General features: G+C 35.4%; 1 protein-coding gene and 1 long non-coding RNA gene across 2 annotated transcripts in view; one reads left to right on the top strand and one right to left on the bottom strand.

Annotated features, from left to right (window-relative positions):
* Nucleotides 1-22523, bottom strand: part of LOC119083571 (paired box protein Pax-6-like) — a 43763-nt gene that overhangs the window by 3398 nt on the left and 17842 nt on the right. Inside the window, exons 4-6 of the mRNA XM_037193317.1 lie at nucleotides 19475-19640; nucleotides 19235-19415; nucleotides 12336-12651 (exon numbers count right to left, since the gene is read on the bottom strand). Coding sequence (XP_037049212.1) covers nucleotides 12336-12651; nucleotides 19235-19415; nucleotides 19475-19640 — 663 coding nt within the window. The remainder of the gene's footprint in view (nucleotides 1-12335; nucleotides 12652-19234; nucleotides 19416-19474; nucleotides 19641-22523) is intronic.
* Nucleotides 2995-3707, top strand: LOC119083588. Its single transcript, XR_005088892.1, has 3 exons — nucleotides 2995-3026; nucleotides 3360-3364; nucleotides 3590-3707. It is a non-coding gene; the product is annotated as an uncharacterized LOC119083588 (long non-coding RNA).

The raw sequence follows: 22523 nt of genomic DNA, 5'->3' as shown, positions 1-22523 counted from the left end.
TGATATCCGCCTTCTTGGTACATGACATATGCAAGATTCTTTTCATAACATTTTCATTGTTCATTTGTCAACAGATTGCGAAGTGACATTTCAGTGTATTTTTAAGCTTTTCGTGATATCGCAAAAACTGCAGGTTATTTCATTAACTTTGGGAACACGGGTTCTCCAATTCAAATGAGTGATAGATCGTTGGATTCGTCTTTCAATTCTAGAGAAGTCGCATCTTTAATTTTTTCGATAAATTTTGTTTGTTTTCGGTGCAAAGTGTTCAAAAGAGAAGGCTTGTCAGAGGGTATATTTCATTAGGGTTTTACATTTCTCCCATTTCACACGAATTTCCTTCTCATGTTTGAAAGATCAGAAAAGCATTAGTATTTTACATGACTTGGGATAAAAAGATGGAAAGTATGGTTTTCGTGTGAATTTTGTTGATCCGAGGCGCAATTGAGGTCAATAAACACAGGAAAACGAGACATTTCATCTTCCCGAGTGGATTTTACATGCTATGGGAGTCGAAAGTAGTGCGTGAAACATGAAAAGTACCGTTTTCGACGCATGTAGCATGTAAAATGCATATAGTATACAAAAAAAACCTTCTAAATTGCTTACTCCCTTTGCGATCAACTCAGATGTGATCTAAACTGTCCTTTCAGAATTTTGATTGACGCTACCTGGCACTTCTTTAACTGCTTGGACACGCAAAGTATATGGTGCCACCACAAGCAGATAATGAGAACTAACCACTTGTATGCCAATGGTGCCAATCGACAAAATCAAAATTGAATTCGTTGGTTCAATTGAATGTGGGAAGTGTGTAGGATGTAAAAGTAATGAATCCCACAACCGTAGTCATAATATAATTGGGTAACTGTATAAATATGATCAGAGAACTGGTCTGTTACCTCATTCTTGTTCTTTTATGACCAAATGTAGAGTGTAACGCGTAAACTGTATCTATCAGTAAAATTTGAGCAACAGACACGTCGACATCGTCATCATAATTTAACATTCGTTTTCATACCTTTCTTTTTTTCATATCCCATCTATAATATAATCCTCTAAATAACAATGTTTAGTTTAGTGTCACTGTATGTAGTCCATATACAGTCTCACAATGGTGAAAATTTAGCGAACATATACGTTTGTAAAGTATATATCACACATATTGCCGTTCTAAACGTGTAATAGAATGCATGTACCGAGGGGTTGGAAAACATTGAATGTATGAAATGAATGCCTTATCACAGCCTTCTGCTTGAATAAACCTGACATTGTGTAAAGTAAAATGCCTGGCATATCTCATCGTAGAATAAATTCAAATTATACGTACACCCATAGCAGAAGCATAGGTGTTTTAGCGTAATTATTACGTATATATACAAATAAAAGTACTTTATACGTATATTTCAAATCACATTTCATTTTTATGTTGTTTTAAGGAAAACAAAGTTCCCAATATGTCGGTTGTATTATTCAAATGATAATATCAGCCTAGCGTCAGAACCGGTCACAATTTGGCATATAGTCATTTACATGTCATTTGTTTTCCCTAGGCTCGAAAGTGGCTTATTACACACCTCGCTACGCTCTGGCCACGAACAACACTCTCGAAATGAATTTTCCTAATTTTCTTCCGTTGGGTAACAAGTAACAATTTTGAAATTCAAAACATTTACTACTGAATGAAGGAAAAATTGTATGAACGATAATGTACGCTTCAAAAACTGGTTATGTATCGTAAAAGCCGAATGGTTAAAGATGTTGCTAGATAAACATAGCATTCTGTTGTTGGGGGTTCGAAATTTGGTCACGGTAGGATTTTTATTTACGAGTAATGGTTCAAAAGGGGTAAAAAGTCAAGTTTACGTGCGTATTTCTGTTGATCTGAATCGAAGCCGATGTCAATAATCGCACGTAAGTAAACGCGACTCATTTATACTCTCGAGAATTTGGTTGTAGTGATTAAAGTAATGTGTTCTGGGTAAATAAAAGACGTCAAAGGTATTGCTTACTCACTGCACCCCTGGAAATGTAACGATTAGTACAAATATACCACGCTCAGGGTACGCCCTTGGTCAACTTTAGTCTACGGTCTCTCAGACACTCGAATACTATTAATTCTTGAGCTTTACGTATTAGAACCTGAAAATTCCAATTTCACAATAAATTTACATACTTTAGTGTAACGCAACGTATAACCTATTGTAAAATGCTCCAGAGGTAAAAAGTACTAAAACTCTTCAATTGTTAAGTTGCGGCAGAAATATATGAACAGTCAAACTTAACTACCATATCCATTTCAAAAATAAAAGAAAAAAAAAAACATTTTTTTCCCATTTGCCCCTGTTGTTAAATATACATTTTAAATTATGAATAAGTGACATTGACATGTGATTGTAACCTACACAGTACCCGAACATTAATAAATTAATGGGTAAGCAAGAAGAGTTGTTATTACTTCTAACGAAGTGGCACTCGAACTCTTTTATGTACAAGTATAATAAGCATGTGTGTCAACTACGTTGAATAGTCGCGAATTATAGATGAAAAAAGTGAATAACAATTCGTAGCGTTGGAATGCACTTCATTGAATGGAGGAAATTTTTGCCGTCGGTAGATCTCCGTTTTGATAGTTTAGATGTTTTCTGGGTTTATAAAAGCAGTTTAGTAAGAACACATGACTGTCATCAAACAGTTATAGTTACGTAATAAATAATGGGAAACGTTGGATGGGACTTAAATTTGTTGCATGAAATGGAGAAACCTCGTTTTAATTTAATTAATTAATTTAATTAATTTTAACGTACTACTGTTAGAGGCTGGCGGCAGTAAAAGAGTTGCAATAAATCCGAAACGCCGAACAAATAAAATACAGCAGCTCGGCTAGCTCGAGATAGTTCGTCTAGGTGAAATGATTAACCGATGATACACGAACGGAATTTTTGTAAAACTGACTGCAAATGTTTATGGTCGGAAGAGACGCTTTAGTTGTGAAAATATAAGAAAATCCACGCGTTTAGTGGTATGTAAGAAAAGCATCTTTAGATTAACGAGATTACCCACCCGAAGGCATAACATCTCGTCCTCTCTAAGAGGAATAGATTGAGATACGCTCAATCAGCGCGTCCGAAGACTACCTTTTTATGCCGGTGTTTCATGCACCGCATACCAAAGGTGAGGCCAGAACCCATCTTTATTCTTACTACAATTCCCTCGGGAGTAGTACCCCAAAGGGTGCAACCCACAGCCACCACGTTTCAGCCAAGGATAGGCTCCTCAACCATCGCTGGGCCCGAGAGTTCCCGAAGGTTCTCGGGGGGCTGCCAGCGCCCGTGGTACCGATACAAACCCTCGGGTAGGGTACGTGGTTGGTATGACCACTTCGGATGGAAGCATGAACTTCCAGCTCCGATCAGCTTGCTCAAATTGCGCGGAGTCGCAACACTCCGAGAGACGTCCTGGAAATTGGCATTCGCCGTTCAACCAGTAGTACTCATTTTGCGCTTTGGTAGCTAGAATGGATCTAACGAACTTTGGGCTAGACACCCCCGGTCAATAGCCACTGTTCCTTCGTTTAGTGGTATGGTAGAAAGCGCTGCGTAAAAAAGCGGTCGAATCCGATATTTTGAATTTTTGTATGGGAATTCACATTCAAACGTGGATATCTCCGCTGTTTTTAAAGAATAAGAGCCAGATTTTGCTAGGTTCGCATCTTTTATGGAGTTTTATCGGTTGGCATATTCAATTGTGTGAAATAGTTAGAAAAAAATTTTTACTCAACATTTTACACAAATGAGTATGCCAATCGATAAAACTCCATAAAAGATGCAAACCTAGCAAAATCTGGCTCTTATTCTTTTAAAAACAACGGAGATATCAACGTTAAAATATCGGATTCGACCGCTTTTTATGCAGCGCTTTCTACCATACCACTAAATGCGTGGATTAAGCAGCTTGTTTGGCGAGTAACCAGGGCACTTTTCCTTGTTTTCTTCTTTACCGAAAAAGAGAGGGATTTTTTCGAAAGTGGACCAGGCTCCGTCGGAGTTATTTTTTAGCAACTTTTTGTGTAAAAGCCCCGATAGCCCTTGGCCAGATACTCGAAAACCGCAGTCGTTTAATTTTAATATTCTCTTATTGGCAAGTGAACTTCCACCAAAAATCGAAGGGTGTTTTTTGTCCGTGATTGACTGCCGCTACAGGCTATGGACATACGTGTGTTGGGGTTCATTGGATAGATATTGTCCCGGAGACACAGGGCAAGTACAGATATGTTACATGTCCTGTCCCATTGTTCGTAAATAACAAAAATAATGTTTCAGTCAAAGACCAGAAATTTTTATGAGCCTTCAAAAATTGGTCAAATATGAGCCTTCACTTGAAAGCAAAATATTAATTTTAGAAAAATACACGAATTATGCCGTTTTTGATGTCTGTTTCCACGGGGTTTCCATCATTTATTAAACATAAACCTTTTTCTACACATAAGCAGTTTTAATTGTTCGATAGTGGGGCGGGGCGGGGCGATACTAAAAAGAATCTGACTTTAACAACATCCTCCAAATGTGAGCGAACCCCAGACGTATTTTCCGATTTTTTGCTATAAAAAAAAATGAAAAGTAAAACAATTTAATATTTTCATCCCTAAATATTTTTTTTTATCAGCCAGAAAACTGAAATTATACATATACTCGACTCACTCATCCATATTTATATAATGTGCTCATTTCTGTGAACGTAATGCAAATTTCAACGTTTATATCTGCTGTGTATTGTAAAATATATTTCGGATTTTTTTTTTTAGAATTTTCTTTTGTTTGCCTACATCCCATTTATAAATTTGCGTACATTATGTTCATATCATTTTTATATTTTCATTTATGTGCGTGTGTATTGTACATGTATATTGTATAAATCATTTGCGTATGCAGGGTATATTTACTATCAACGAATTTCAAATCTGTGTCGAATTCATACCAGAACGGTTATCATTTCAATATACGTACATCTTACGATGCAAGTATGTGAAGACAAATGGGTGGAACACTTGCCAAAAAAGCGATAATTATTAATTATTAATTAAACCCAGCTGACGACGACCAGCAAAAACTTCAAATTCGGTAAGTGTAATTTAAGAGTAATTATACCTAGAGAGGAAATTTCGAACAAAATTACGTAAAATATGTGGTCTCAACAGAAAATACGAAATGTTGATCGGTATGTGTGTTTGCCCTCTTAATTATTTGCCGCTCTCCAAACTATCCAGAATGAAATCCAAACTATCCAGAATGAAATCCACCGAATGGCATTACGAGGACAAATTGAACTATCAAAAGCGAAAAAGTGTCAACGCATACATGTATTGGTGTAAAATTATACGAAATGAGTATTTTACAAAAACCGACATTTCGTCGTACAAATTTCCTCTCTAGGTATAATTACTCTAAGAGTGTAATAACAGCAAAGAAAAATCACAGTTTTCTAACTTTACCGTATCATGCAAGGGTATTCGAGTAATGGTATACAGTTGGATTGCTTTATGTTACCTTGATCCACGTACTACATACAGTGGCGTCTCAAATAAATCTTATAGGAGATTACGTATTTATATATAAAAAACGAGGGTCATTGTGTTACCGCAGCCCTTGGCCGAGCGACACATTGACCCGAGTTAATCCATTTTCCATCATGATCCCAAAGATTCGTACGCTGTTTTACTCAACAACGCAAAACATTGTTTTTCTTGTTGTTAGGTTTTTATAGCTTGTACATACCATTGGACTGTCAAATTGAAAATATTCATTAAATTTCCACGATTTTCTGTATCTCGAAAAAGTCTAGGCTGCCGCTGCAAGGCGGTAAAGTTTAAATATCTTTTTTTCTGTAGTCGAACAGCAGTCTGCATTACCATTTACGTATGCAAAAATATGATGGCGTGTGTTTTTTCGCGTCAATGAATTTCGATGAAAGGATTTATAACCTTTTTCAACGCACTGCTCCTAGCATGAACATAAGAAATATTTGGAGGCTGATGTAGTCACAGTAGGCACTGCGTTTCTTTCGTAAAGATAGATGAATAGTTTTCGTTGTATGAGTTAAAACACACAATACAAACAATATTAAACGGTAGCTCTCATCACAAAAGCCTCCAAATTGGACATTTGTCAAAGTAGTGTTCGTGCTAGTAGCAGTGCGTTGCCTTTTTGAATTGAAGACTGAAATTCGACGGATTTCGACACACAAACTACGATCGAAATAGCTCTAGATCTGTAATTATGATACGAGGTCGTGTGTCATAGTACACATCGTGAGCCTATAGAGTCTATAGTATAGACATACATTGCATCGAGTTGCATACAACGTTTTATGCCATAGAGACATCTAAACTATGCAAATTTTACATATTATGATGCTGAGTGGCATAAAATTGATTTTTTGCGGTACTTTCCGCAGAGAGATATTTGCGGCCGAAAATAGTTATTTTCCTAAAGCATGCTACAATGCTTTTTTAACATAAGTTAGGAACAACGCTGTTCCTAAACGGCGAAGGCAAAAAAACTTTGTGGACCGGGGAAAGCGGCTGAAAATGTATTTTCATATATATTTTTCCGACTGCGATCAAGTGTGCATGCTTTGCTGTTGAAATGGTTGTAGAGTGATTTCTTTGTCTGTGTTGTGGTACTTTCGTTTTATTTCAGTTTTCAAGCTAAAAAACGTCGTTTGTGACTCGAACTGAAAGTGGAATTCTTCTGTACATGTCGTGCAGACTAGTGCCGAAAAATTCAACTTTTCGTCACACGTGACAAAATATACTTTCTGCAACTGCGCTGCGAAAACTGAACTTTTTCATGCGTGATTTGGGGGGCGATCGAGCGGTCTTTTTTCTCTGGTATTCTATGTTTTACTTTTCACCACTTGTGGTGAAATGGAAATTCATATATGCTTTTTGTCACTAGTGGTGAAATGGATTTCCTTTTCACCACTCCTTCTGAATATCTGAACCATTACCCGTAAATAAAAACTCTGCCCTGACCAAATTTCGAACCACCGACACCAAAACCCAATGCTTATCAAGCAACACCTCTAACCATTCGGCTATGGAGATATATAATCGCAGTGAACCAATTTTTGAAGCGTACATAAATGCAGTCTACTTGATCGTTCATACAGTAGGATGTATGTTAAAGGCAGAGTTATGTTTTACATTTCAAAAGTTCATTTTTCGCAGCTTGTTGCAGAAAACGTTGTATGCAACACGTTGCGAAAGTGGTAGTTTTTGTCACATGATGTGGTTATCAAACTCACTTCGCTTGTTTGATGACATCACATCTAGTGACACAAAGTACCACTTTTCGCAACTAGTTGCATAAATTACTAATTTCGGCCGCAACCGAACGTACAATGATGGTTTCCAAGAGAAACTTAAATTGTTGTACATTGACACTCGATAGATGTCAACGTGGCACTGTGATTGTTTGAACATGTCTGGTTTCCCATATGTTTTTGTGATTTCCTTTGATTGACAGCGGCACCATGCCACCTTTCGAGTACAACTCTTGATTTCGTCTCATGGACACACGTCGACGAGTTCTAGAAAATTTCAATTTTCTTCACCGAGTACAAAATACTCTATTACCACTCGATTGCATAAATAACTATTTCATAACCGAACTGCAAAAAAAAATTGTTTATTCAAAGGCACAATCGCACAACATAAAAAAGCAAACAAATGCAATCATCCAACCACAACAAACAATATTAATTAAATTAAAACGTTCTCCACCACTTAAATGCTTTTAAATCCACTCCTCCCACACGAACCCCATTCATACAATAACATATAATTTTACCACACAATCGCCACATACCTCGCCCACACAAAACAGTTAAATGCCCATTTATCTACAACCGCATTGTGTGAAATATCTGCGTTTACATTTTATTCAACATTTCGTGCCGAACGGTGTATATATCTACATATAGAACGATGTGGTATATAGGTGGAGTGTAATAGTGTACTCTACCATAAAATCTTGTTATATGGCAACGACACGGTGTATCTTAAATGCAAACAAAACATGAAATGGAAAATCTGTAATGTTATGCGATTATCATCGCCTGATGATGTTTATTAATCGGATTTAGATGATCAAAGTAAAATTGTTACTTTGTGAGATCCCAATGTTTGAAGCAACATCGAAATCTTTTGTTTGTAAAATGTGTATGAAAAGAGTGGGTCTGTTTCATCTGTTAGAAAATGCATTTGATATGTGTCACAAACTCAAAATTTGTTTTTTTTTTTGCTTAAACAACTTTTATGGAGTTTAAATAAACAAGAACTTAGTCGACATAAATAGGTACATAATTGCTTGAAGGCGTTTTTTTTGGCGTTCAATGTATTGCTTCCTTCTTTTTGTGGTTTGGAAAACATTGTTCTGTGTTGGGGTTGGTTGATAACTTCGGAGATTTCTCCCTTGACAAAGTGTTAGTTGAGCATTTTAAGATTGGACTCTTAGTGCTAACAAATTTGAAAAAAAAAATTGGGCAATGTTTCAGGACTCAGGACGTCCTGGGAAAATGAGCTGATGAATCTTAAATTTGTAGATTTTTTTCAAAATCAAAATATTTTTCGTTAGAAATATTATTTTTTGTACCTTAGGATCATAATTCGACGTTTTCCGTCACTGCAACTACGATTAAAAAATTCGATGTTTCGGTACTTCTCAGAGTCAGGCTGATCAGAAGGTCACATTCCGAACGAAACATAACAACAGACACTGCGGTACATCACTCACTCATATTTGCCAATCGAAGCAATCTACTTTCATCTCAAATATCATTTTATTCATAACAATTGAGTTACAAACAATTTTTTTTTTATTTTTTATCTATGGAGAACCTAATTATAAGACACTTTGTCTCGTATCATATGCCAAAAAAAGTTAAAACTTTTTTTATGAATCATTTTGAAAGTCACTAAAAACACGAAAATTCGAATCGAAATACAAAAATTTTTGATGACATACTGTATTTCTATTCGAATTTTCGTGTTTTTAGTGACTTTCAAAATGATTTATAAAAAAAGTTTTAACTTTTTTTAGCATATGATACGAGACAAAGTGTCTTATAATTAGGTTCTTCATCGATAAAAAAAAAAAAAAAAATTGTTTGTAACTCAATTGCATGAAATCCCAATACGCAATACGCAAAAAGTGTAGGAGTGCGAAAAGGTGAGAGAAAAGTTGTTGTATTGGCTCTCTATCTGGTGAGAGAATGTGACGTTGTTGGTCCTGAATGAAAAAGTAACTTTCTGCAATTGAGCTGTGAAAAGTAAACTTTTCGAGCATGATTTGAATTTGGGTGGCGTATGAAGAGGAAGAGGAATTTATGAATGTCGATACAATCGAAAGTTTGAACTGAACACGTTTAACATTGATCCCACGACAGGAGCAGAGGACGCAAATACATTTAAAGCAAGGACCTAAATCCAGTTACAATCGTTTACGTATTATTTCATGCACCTGTATTGGTGAGCGTTTTGCACCGAAATCAAAAGCTTACTTATGCATCTAGATCCCTCGTCAAATCGACTGCTCCTGCCTGGTTTACTTTACTCTGTTGTTAGTAAACCACAACAGTTTCTCCTGTCAATAATTACCGATTTATCCTACTAGATAAATAACGTGACATCAAAACATGGCACGAGTGTGATAAAATATTGCAACTGAACTGTTTTTGAAATTTGAGCTACGCCTCGATGGATAAATTTCACTCAAGAAGTCCCATTTCCATCATTTGCCCCATTGCCAGGTAAGGTATTTTATTCAAAAAAGTGATGTAAAGTTAACTTTACTGCACGGATCCAAAACTTTACCTCAAGTTTTTGAACAATATACCTTACTTGGCAATGGGGCAAATGATGGAATTGGTACTTCTTGTGTGTTTACCAACCTCGGCTACGCCTTGATCGGCAAATTACACACAAGAAGTAATTGGTAAATAATGTACTATTCACTGGATAACTCTATGCACATAATTGAATACCAGCATTTAACTGGTAATTTCCTCTCCGCTTTACCATGACTATTATTATTTACGAGCCATTATTACCATTTTCTCGGAATTCACACAATTTCCCATTTCCTTTATTCATCAAAATTTATTCGCGGTTTCCTGTTATAGCACTTTCCGAGTCGATTATTTGATATAGTTTCTAGACAGACGAGATGTACTAGAACGCTACGCACCGTGAAGGTATCGAGATAAATTTTCATACATGCATTGTCGTGTGATTCAGAATAGAAATTCCAATTAACGAAATAAATTTAATGAAAAAATCAAAAATAATATTTTAAATTGTTCCTGTGTCTCGCACTCTCGCAACATAACTTTTCGCATGAGAATTTTTAATCTTCGATCTATATTATTGTGCCATTGTTTATTTCCATTTATTTTTCTTTTCAATTTCTTTTCTTTTCATTTCGAACTTATATTCATTTCATATATACCCATTGTCGGGTAGGACTCTTTTTCTACCTTATTGTAAAATGTGTGAGTGATTTTCGATTCCAATGGCATATTTTTACTTCTGTTAGATATATTCCAGTGATTCGTTGTCGTGAATTTTTATATTTTTTTTCTTATTTATTGAACGCTGCCGATTTGATTTTCAATTTTCATATTTAGTGTTTTGTGCTGTAGTTGTCGCGCAATGGTAATAATATAAAAGAAAAGAAGGTATCTGAACAAAGGGGCGAAATGTTTGTTCTTTTGTTCAATATTGTTCTCAACTCATTGTAGAGACGGTGTACAGTATGGCAGAGTAAGTATAAGCGATATTGTATATTGTAGTCGATGGTAAAATTTCATCAAACTCTGCATGATATATTTTAATTTTCAATTAATTAGCCAAAGTCACAGGTTTTTATTCTGCTTTTTCGATTCACATTGAGCCGAATGTTTTCTTTGTCATTATTTTATTCTTAATTGTTTCTTGTCTTCTCACGGTACTGGATTTGCTACGGAACATATGTCTTGATAAAATTTGAAAAGTTTTTGTAGAGACACACGTTGCATAAACATAGAAAAATCCAATTTTACGTGACCCAGAGCTTACGTACACGTATTAAGTGAACCTATGTTCTGGCATTTTTGTTATCGATTTCGAGCCCCAAAAATGGTAGGTCTAGCGTTTAGTGGTCGAAAAATGGAATCGAAGTTAAAGCGAAAGTGGTAGCATGGTCCCCCAAAATGAATAGAATGTTAAAAATAGTGTTCCCCCATCGAGCCCAGTTAAATTAACTGGTTTGTTCCTAGTTAACTGGACATAGAAATTTTGACATATCACCCATCGATAGCAGTTGAATTAGTGGTATTTTTTCTCTCGTTTTTAAACACACTGAAACGAGCGTAAAAGAGTGAAAAATGACCAGTTGGTTAATGCTTAGTTTCCTCTTACCAAAAAAGTACTCCGTGTGAGAGACAAAATTGATTTTTTTCAATTTTTTCTATGCTTATTTGACAGTTCGCTCTCTCACGGCTCTCTCACGGAGTACTTTTTGTTGAGTGGAATGGACACTTATGCTTGATTTCCTCTTACGCCGTTTACGCTCCGTTTGCACTCCGTTTACTCTTTAAACAATAAAAAAGAGGCGTGGTTTAGCTAAACGGAACGTAAACGGCGTAAGAGGAAATCAAGCATTAAAGTGTCATTTTTCTCTCTTTTACGCTCTTTTCAGTGTGTTTATGCAGTATTCCACTTACCAAAAAGGTACTCCGTGTGAGAGAAAAAATTGATTTTTTTCAATTTTTGCTTTGTTTATTTGACAGCTCGCCTTATCACGACTCTCTCATGACTCTCTTACTGAGTACTTTTTGTTGAGTGGAAATCATACTTTATGCTTGCTTTCCACTTATGAAAAAAGCACTACGTATGTATATGGAAATGCTTACGTAGAGAGAAGATCAATTAAATTTAACTGGCCTCGAGGGCAATGTCAAAAATTTATTAATGAAAATAAATCGAAATTGAGAGTTAGAACTTTCGAAATTTGCACTTTGTATGGGTATGAAAACCGTGGAAGCCAGCTAACTGAAACTGAGCAGAAATCTCTCTACTTTAACACTGTATATAGAGTTTTAAAAGAGAGTAGAAATTTTGACGTATTTTGATCGAGTTTTTGTCCCTGTTTTATCGCTTTCCTAACACTGTATACAGTTACTGTATCTCACGCAAGTTACCAAATTAAAATACATGAAATGACTGATGCAGCTACACCAACTGATGATGATACAATCACCTTAACCGACAAAAAAATCTTTTTTACAAAACTTACCCTTTTTGGATTGAATGTCATCCGCTAAGATTGTGCATGTTGGTCCATCTGGACTGAGTGGCTGTAAAGGAAATGGCGTTGAGCTGTTTAACGAGCTGGGATACCAAGATGGCGCTCGGGGCCAACAGCTCGGTGGTGGACCATTCTGATGATGACCGTTAAGTAACCGTAACTTTTCGTACACGGAATCTACCACAATGCCAGAATTATTGGTGTTGCTGCCACTGTTTATACCCGAATTTACGCCTGGTGGTGAGCTATTTTGTTGTTCTTTTTGAGCTGCTAGATTTCGTAGGACTCGATTAATAGAAGACACCTGAAACCAAATTTTTTTTTATTTATTCGCTCAACTCAAAAAACAAGTGAAGAATCGTTACAGAAAATGAGAGATTACTTTGCATTGTTTCATTATTCTAAATATCAACTTATCAGACGTTCCAATCAGATTTACGCACATATCTCTCATTCGTAAAAACTAATGTTACATGGAGATTAAACATTAAATATGACGTTTCGAGGGGCGACGCGTGTCACTTTTCACGTTATTTCAAAATCAGTTGCAGAGAAGCATATTGCGATGAGGGTTGAATTTTCGAAATATTTTTCATTGCTGCTTATCTCATCCCAATATCATTTATATGTGGGATGGTGATGAGGATTTTAATCATTTTATTACATATTTAAAATGATATTAAAAAAAGAGATAAGCATCACGTACGGACGCACTTGTGTGAATCACTCCGTAATATATGAACACAGCCAAATGTTGTAGCTATTTTCGCTATGAGAAATGAAATGGAGTTGTACGAGAAAAAAAAGTCCGTTTCGTTAACTGGTATCTGGCAAGTTTTATTTGTAATTTTTTTACGAAAGAGAAATAGTATCGCTGGGACAGTTTTCGTTGATGTGTGTGGAAAGTGCGCCGAAGGCGAGGAATGCATCCCACATGTCGAAACAAAAACGTTGCTAGGAAGGTAGTACGGTTTTGGTGGGTCGGTACTTTTTAGGATAAGGGACAGTAATATGACTGCCGACCTATCACAAAACAAAGAAAAATAGAAAATCATCGTACTAACATAGTTCAACGAAGTCAAATGTGAAACACACAGCAACATTGGAAGTCCCAGTGAAAGCCCAACAAATCGAATTATATCACACAGCTAAGCTGCAATTGCCTATTGGCCTGCAAATAGGTGGCGGGACGTTTCCACACCGTCAATATCGTCAGGAACGATATTATCGTTTTTTTGGACGATACTATCGTCTAAAAAACGATAATATCGTTTTTAGACGATAGTATCGTCTCAAAATCGATATTATCGTTTTTTAGACGATACTATCGTCAAAAAAAACGATATTATAGCCCAAAAATTTTTCATCCAGGACGATAATATCGTCTAAATTGAAAAATTCTAAAATATTGTCTGGACGATATGATCGTCCCAAAAATTATCGCCCAGGACGATAATATCGTCCAAAATAACGATAAATTTATTCAGAAAAAGAAAATAACGATAATATCGTCCAGCGGATATTTTCATCCAGGACGATATTATCGTCAAAAAAACGATATTATCGTTTTTTGAACGATAATATCGTTTTTTAGACGATAGTATCATCAAAAAAACGATAGTATCGTCCAAAAAAACGATATTATCGTTTAAAAACGATATTATCGTTTAAAAACGATATTATCGTTTAAAAACGATATTATCGTTTAAAAACGATATTATCGTTTAAAAACGATATTATCGTTTAAAAACGATATTATCGTTTTTTTAAACGATAACATCGTCAAGAAAACGATAATATCGTCCTGAAAATATTTTAAAATTTATAATTTTAGACGATATTATCGTCCTGGATGAAATTTTTTTGGACGATAATATCGTTTTTTAGACGATAATATCGTCTAAAAAACGATACTATCGTTTTTTGGACGATACTATCGTCTAAAAAACGATACTATCGTCCAAAAAACGATACTATCGTCTAAAAAACGATAATATCTTTCCTGACGATATTGACCGTGTAGTTATGTCGCCTCATCTGCAAATATTCTTTTGGATTGTGCTTTCACCTAATAAATGAAAATTCCACCATCAGCCCTTAAAGCTGACTGAATTCCAAGCCCCCTTCAATGATAATCATCACCCAAACACAGAACACCATACCATCAGCAACAATAAACAAAAATGTAATTTGTTTCTAGATTTTAATCTCATTTTAATCAAAATTAAATCTTAAAATGTACTTACGACTGAAACAAGAACACTTTTCATTTCTTGTTCGGAGCACAGCAAGTGGAAACATTCATTATGCATAAATTTATTGCGATTTTCATTTAATATTTTTGTTGTTGTTGATGATGTGAATGCTGTATTGGTATAATGGACACAGATCTAAACGTTCTGGAGTGGTCTTGAAAAGCAGTAATCAGAAGGATTGTAACGAATAATTAAACAAACGTTTTGAATATGAAATGATGATGGGATCGTGATGATAATTCTGTATTTTGATTTGTTATTCGAGACAATCAAGGATTAGTGAGATTATGTTAACACGTTGGTGTAGCTGGGAGCTTATATATCTTTGTAGGCAGACACATAACACATCGGTAATCGGTATTGTACAGAAAATTCTTAAAATGCATTTTCTCTTTCTGCTTCTTTTTTAAACGAATCCTGGCTGAGATGGCGGCATCAGTCTCCAGGCGTGTACCAGCAGTCGGACGCAAAAAGTTTATCAATGAAGTAACAACAGTTACTCGTCTAATGGTTACATGTGCCGTAGACTGGTGCACCCATACCCGTCCTCCACTAATCGTTCACTGAATTTCACTCAATCCTATTCGTTAAAATTCCCTGACGATAATGGTATTTTGAGAACATGAAATACCCTTTACTGTTCTTACATTAAATGCGCAAGAAAAGACTGCTCACAATAATGACGCAGCCAGTACATTTTTCCAAGGCTGTATCCTTTGGGGAGGTCACGCAGACCCCCTTTTTATCAGATACGCTGGAACACACAACGTCTGATGGTTTTACATACAAAAAAAAATTCCCCACATCATCACGGCGATGACAATCATCACAGTAGGTGAATTTTTGTATGAGATCTGCCATGTTATCATCAAGTGTGGTGTGTAACCCGCGTATCTGTATCTGCGTGACCTCCCCAAAGTCTACAGCCTTGCATTTTTCGTGGTGGTTGAACAGTACTGTTGAACAGTACTATTGTCTATTAAGCTATACTATGTGCAAAATAGATGAGAATGATGCCCTGCTCAGCTGAATATTAATGCATTTTAGTCGTAAGTCTATATTTACTCCTACGTTAAACATTTCTACTTGTCCCGCTTCAAAAAAAAATGTTGAGCTAAATATAATTTTTTGGGTGTAGCATGAAGGGATGTGACATTTCTCTAACTAAAGGTGTTACCGTTAAGCTCCTCAAAAGTCAGAGAGATGCTAATATGACGACTGGGTCGTTTCGACGGATAGAGGGAATATGTCAATATATGACAATATTGTTGTTTGCTTACATGATTGGTCAAAATAAATTTCTCATCATTTTGGTGGCTTTGACGAATATTTTAAGTAAACCGCTAAGCGAACTGTTAAAAAAAAAGAAGCACATTTGCGCACAAAATCTGTATTGAATCACATCGAAATCATCAAAGTTATTTCAATTTCACAACCGACGCAACCGACACTAAATTTTTGTGTTGGTGATTTGACGTTTCAAAAACAATACTCATGTTACGATTAACGACTTTGACGACGATTTTCTTCGTTAAACCAAATTTGACTAAGTTCAGATTGGATGTAATTTGGGTGTGAAATTGAGTGGGAAGTGCTATTTTCGTAGATTTTCTTTTTGTAAAATCTTTTAAATGAGACAATATTTTGAGAATGCCCGATATACGAGTGTCTTATTTTTCGTGTTTCTGCTAATATGTGACAAAAAATCACGAAAAAAAATCGATCCGTCCCACCCGTATAGTTTCACATTTTTTGTTACACTTTTCCTTTTTACGAACAAAAGTGGAACTAAAAGAGTGGTACTTTTTTGTAACGCAGGTAAATATAGTACCTAACTCCTTCCAAATTGTTATTTTGGCACAAAATTTTCGAATATCTGTTGAAAATCCAGCTGGTCTTTGCTTCTGCAACTGCTGTTAAAGTTTAGTTTCCATACTTTTAATTAATATTTTTAGGAAATGATATTCTTCTAAATGTTTTAAATTATTTTCATAAAGTTTATCTGTCCTAAATTAACCATCAGATTACATATTTGCCATTTCAATCAGTCACTTCGAAAAAAAATATCAAAACTTGATCTACCCTAATTCACATATCACTCTATCGTAGGTAACTCCTCTCCTTTTATGCACAAAAAAGATTGAAAATGTGTTTTTCGAACGCACGCTACACTGGCACATTATTAAAAGATACGGACGTATAGTCAATTATTGATAAAAAAACCGTGGGTAAAGAATCATCGAAAAAAGTCATATAATGTCTTTATTACACAAAATAATAATTTTTTTATTGCCCAGCCAGCTAAATAATAATATTGAATTGAGATTTGTTCCAAATTTCACAAATTTTACGGAGAAATCATATTTTTTGTGATCGATTTTTTATTGGATTGGACGATGTGTTCTGCATGATGTGCGCGTTTAATGGCACGCGTCCCGAGTCGTTCGTGTATGCTTACACCATTTTATTGGATGTAATAAACAATTCGATAAATGTTACCAGCGTAATGTTTGATTTTGTAATAGACACAATATTTCTGTCATTATTGCAACGATTAATTTCATTTTTCTTTATTGCAGTGAGATTTAGCTGCATTTTTAGATATTTATTTCACATAGTGTATAGAACTCGATAGAATTTACGCTGTCAATACGCTAAACAATTTTTTAATTTACGTCCTTAGTTGTAAGTCAGGCGGACCTGCTGATGCTGAATAGAATAGCGATTTTCGACTGAGCCCTAAAGAAACTGAATTGTTTTGTCTCTAACAATTCCTAACAATTTAAGAGGGTACAAGGGTACGCTGAAATTGTAGCCTACATTTGTGCGTTTCGAAATTTTTGATCGCTGATAACTTTCACAGGGCAGCTTTGAATAAAAAATATGATTGTCTGTGGAAAATTCATGTGCTTTAAGAAAAGTGTACCTTTGGTGCAAATCTCGGTTATCAGCGATCAAAAATTTCGAAACGCACAAATGTAGGCTACAATTTCAGCGTACCCTTGTACTCTCTTAATGTGTAGACTGAAGACGTCCGCGTATTTCCATACAAACATTGACTATACATATACCATAGCGTTTGAACATATAGCTGCGGCAAATATTTTCACAGTCTTTCACCAATCCCCAAACTATCACATCGTCTTACTAATCATATGAACATTCAAAGCCATTTCACCCCACAGCACCAACACATTTTCAGAATTGTTGGAGAACCATGGTGAAAATAATTCTCGTATTTATAATAATTCTCTCCCCATTACACTTTCTTTTTTTCCCCCACATTTTTTGTTGTTGTGGGTGAATACAATCGATGTATTCCGAAGAATATAAATACCTAACACCCGTCACATTATATTACACACCAGTCTAACTTTCATCCCTGATGGTTAAGCAACCATCACATTTTCTACCATTTTCCATTTCCCGAAAAAAAAAGACGAAGAAAAGAAAAATGAAAGAAAATGTTTCTGAATGAATCTGAATAACGAAAAAAAAAAATCCCGAAAGAAAATATCCGGATATCGTTTAAGGACCGTTAAATGTCGTTTATTGGATACTTTATGTGATTTTTAGGGTATAAGCAGAGATACGGATGTCTTATATGTTGGTTGAATATAAAGAGAATATTCAAATTGGCTGCAATTTTTTTTCTCGGCTAAAACCGTTTTAAAAAGTTAGGTAAAATGTAAAAGATGATGAAAAATAAGGAGGTTCGATGAAGACGATCGACTGCGGCAATGTTCTAGAGTCGCAAATGAACCAAATGATTTCTGGCCAAGGTTGAAAACACACGAACAATAGATCAGTGTCAAATAACGGTTTCTTCTTTCAAAATAGAGTCAAATGAATTGTCAATTTCACAAAGCTAACCTCAAACAATGACAGCTCCATATAAATTTTTGTAACATAGACTGTTATGATCAGAGCGAGAAAACCGAAGAGTAGTTATTATAACTTGCCTTGGGGTACTTGTCAACGTATTTTCTTCTCTTTCAACGTGGTACGTTGAGAGCAAGAGGACAGAAGACCAGTTTATACAGTGTTTAAGCAGAGCGAAAACCAGTTAAATTTAATTGGTCTCGGGGTCAGCTGTCAAATATTCATCAATGAAAAAAGAAATTGAGAGTTGAGCGAGTTGAGTCCAGTTAAATTTGTATGTGATTTCTCTCATTTTGACGTGTGACCCCGAGACCAGTTTAAACAAAGTGGTCAAAAATCGCTCTCCTTGTTTTAACTTGCCTTGGGGTATTTGTCAAATTATCTTCTTCTCTTTCATCATAACACTGTGGTTAGCTTTGTAAAAATGACAGCTCATTTGACATCTCCAATGACATTGACAATGATCTATTTTGCGTTGATGGGATGGACAATTATGGGGAGTTTCCCAATGTTTACACTGTGATCAATATCTGAAAGCGCTGCATAATTGTCGATCTCAGTAACGCAAAATAGATCGTGTGTTGTCTCCCTAACGTCAATAGGAATTGGAATCCAATCAGCATCAAGAAATATGTTCTAGTGAGCAGTCTTTTTTCCGCATTTTATAATAAAATACTGAATGGTTCTAAGTTATGGTGACCTGATGCTTGATGAACAATAAAACGTTTCAAATTTTTAAACGATACTTACGCTTGGAATGTTATCATTTGAGCAAACACCATCTTGAAGTAATCTATCTCGAATCTCCCATGCAAAAATACTCGGACATTCTCGCTTGTAATGTGATATTTTACTAACCACCTCAGCAGTGGCGACACGCGGCTTTGAACCCCCAATCGCTCTCGGTCGTATGCTTCCAGTTTCGTAATATCTTGAAATAGAATTCTTGTTACTCACGTTCGATTGTGAGAGATATTTTGCGCCCATTACCTTCCTAGTATCTTACTGACGCACCCGTTCGATACTTGTAGTATGCGAGATATGTCACAAGGACGTGCACCGGAATGAGCGAGCTCTACAATTTTCTGTCTAGTTGAATCAGGCAACGGACGACCACCAACGAATACACCACCTAATTGATTGACACCGCTATGACCTGAAAGTGATAGGCAGATGAAATTAACTTGTAAAATCAAAATCAATCTTACTATTTCGTTACGACGTCCGAACTCTTAACGTTTCAGAATTTCGAACAAAAGTAGTCCCGACAATGGTTCAATTCTCTAAAAAAAAATTCTAAAGCAACTCATTGTCAAACAAAATTCTGTCAATTAAACACTTTAGCAAATTAGCATAGTCAATTAAAATAATTCATAACATCCATCCAATGGTCATTGTGTCTTAGAGCGCACAATAACATTTAGAGCATGAAAGGTAATACTAATTACTGAAGGTATTTAGTGATCAACGAGTGAAGGACCACCCATAGTTCGTGTGATTTTTCGTAAAGCCAACTGCTCATTTCTTTAGTTACACATCGTACGGCATATGTGAAAAAAAAAAAGATATGGATCGTGGGACGGTTCACGATCTTGTAGAGACATAGAGACGTTTTTTGTCACAGAAATATGACGTCATCGACATCGTTGTGAAATTTGATTTAATCTCACTAACAGCCTGTTACGGTCATCAACAAATGTAAGCTGGACAACCAACAGGCTTAACGTGACTTTCAAACCACGCCTCAAAGTATGAAAATACTCTCTGAGGAAAGTTAGGTGCTAATTGATGTCTCGCCTAAATGTAGACTAGACATATGCCCACAAATTTGTCATATTTGGCCTACGTCATACGAGTCATTCAACTACCCAAGCTTGAGTGAACTGTAGGACGTTAGCAATGCAATATAATCGCAAGAAAAGTTCCATGTTCAATTGTCTGACACGGGAATTGAACCCAGATCAATTTGGTGGAAGGCTAGTACGTGGCCACTGATCTAATAATAATTATGAGATAAAGAAAGCGATAACTTATTTGTGTTCTGTGATAACTAAGTAATTTGAATACAAGTTTCAAATTAATACGACAAACTCAGATACGGAATTATCAATCGAAAAAGATCTCATAAGTCCAATCAATACTCCAATATCTAAATGACAAATAATTTCGATCGAAAATTTTTCTGTTAAACTACATGTTTCTTTGTTGTTTTCCTTATAATGATTGATTGATTTCTTATGATTCTATAAATACTCTTGGAACAACAAAAAAAAACTAAAATAAAAGTCAACACAATAACTTTCCATTATGGGCTATTGCACATCGACACTTAATATTTTTCTAGAAAATTATGTTTATAAAAATTTAACATATCGATTACCACAACGATATTCTGTCACAAACGACGTTTGTATGTTGTGTTTATATTTTTTTTTTTGACTTGCTATATATAACTTAATAGGGTACAGTATATGACCGGACATATAAAAAATTTATTGAAAATGTCGTTCAAATTTGATGGGGAAAAATATTAAATATCTATGGTCAGACCTCACCGGTATAAAATGTCGTCTTATTTAAATATTGATGGTAAGGAATATGGGACGGATTCAGTTTTTTTTTATTACCACCCACGTGAATCCAATCGACAATCGACTAAAGAAATAGAAAATTATTCAGCGTTCAGCTCAATCACTCTGTGGTAGAACATGTATGCTACAATACTGCATAATAGAGCAAATATGATATAGCCAGAGATCAATTCAAAAAGAAACCTTCAACCGAAGAAAGAAATACAGGCATTGTGAAGTTGTGAAGATGGGTTAAGATCCGGAATATGGTGCTTACATGGCTTGGAGCAACAGCGACAAAGAAAAAAAACGAACAAATATACTTATTTACATAGTCACAGAAATTCAAGTTCTTAGTGAGACCACTGTTGTCAAATTGTCACACTACCCGATACCAAACTTAGAGTAATTATACCTAGAGAGGAAATTCGTACGACGAAATGTGGTCCCAACATCAGTTTGTATAAGATACACATTTTACACCAATACATGTATGCGTTGACGCTATTTTGCTTTTGATAGTTCAATTTGCCCTCTTAAATAAGAGGGCAAACACACATACCAATAAACATTTCGTATTTAATGTTGGGACCACATATTTTACGTAGTTTTGTTCAAAATTTCCTCTCTAGGTATAATTACTCTTAGATACCAAAGACATTTCTTTCGACAACTTTAATCAAGTGGCAAATATTCATATAAAATCCTTTGTCAGTCAAAAGAAAATCTTCAAAAAACCCTCAATTTCTTAGAAAATCCTTTAAGGCCAGGTGAAGGTGTTTACTATCGCAAAATATGTAAACAACTTCAACTGGCCTTTAAAGGCTCAAGAAAATGCTTGAAAATTGAAGAAAAAAATCCTTTGAAAATCCATCCAGAATGAGTAAAAAATCCCTGGAAAACGATAGCAAAATCCTCAGAGGATTTCCTTTTTGAAAATCCTTTGTCAACGTAATTTACAATCCCTCGATTATATTGAACGAATAAATACAAATTGATGGTGTGCCAGATTCACCACTTAGAGGTGAATCTGGCACAGTCATGACTTTTCGTTACATGTCGTCAAAGAGCGCATACTATGATCGCATGTGCCAGATTTCCCAATGCCATAACCTTGTTCGAAGTTTTGGAAAATTGACTCTTAAATACTCCCGCGACTAGAAGCGAAAATGTTGAAACTTTAAAATCCGGTACAGTTAACTAGAATTATGTGATGCATAAACAATCTGCAACTAACATACAAAACTAAAGAATTTGGACTGTTTTCTGAGCTTCAGGTGAGTCAGAAAAGATTGAATGAGTAATGGAATCATCCGTACACTTATTAACCATTATTAACACTGAATCGGAAAAGTACCAAAATAATTCATTTTGTGATAACCCTCTTAAATTTATTAGCCAACAATGATTACAATTACCACTAAGCAAGCGACAAACATCTGTTTGTGTTGCCATTCAATTTTTTTTTT

This window comes from Bradysia coprophila, unplaced genomic scaffold (assembly GCF_014529535.1).
Source record: "Bradysia coprophila strain Holo2 unplaced genomic scaffold, BU_Bcop_v1 contig_70, whole genome shotgun sequence".
NCBI lineage: Eukaryota > Metazoa > Arthropoda > Insecta > Diptera > Sciaridae > Bradysia > Bradysia coprophila.
The sequence above is the reverse complement of the archived record's forward strand: the minus strand, read 5'-3'. Positions and strand labels throughout refer to the sequence as shown.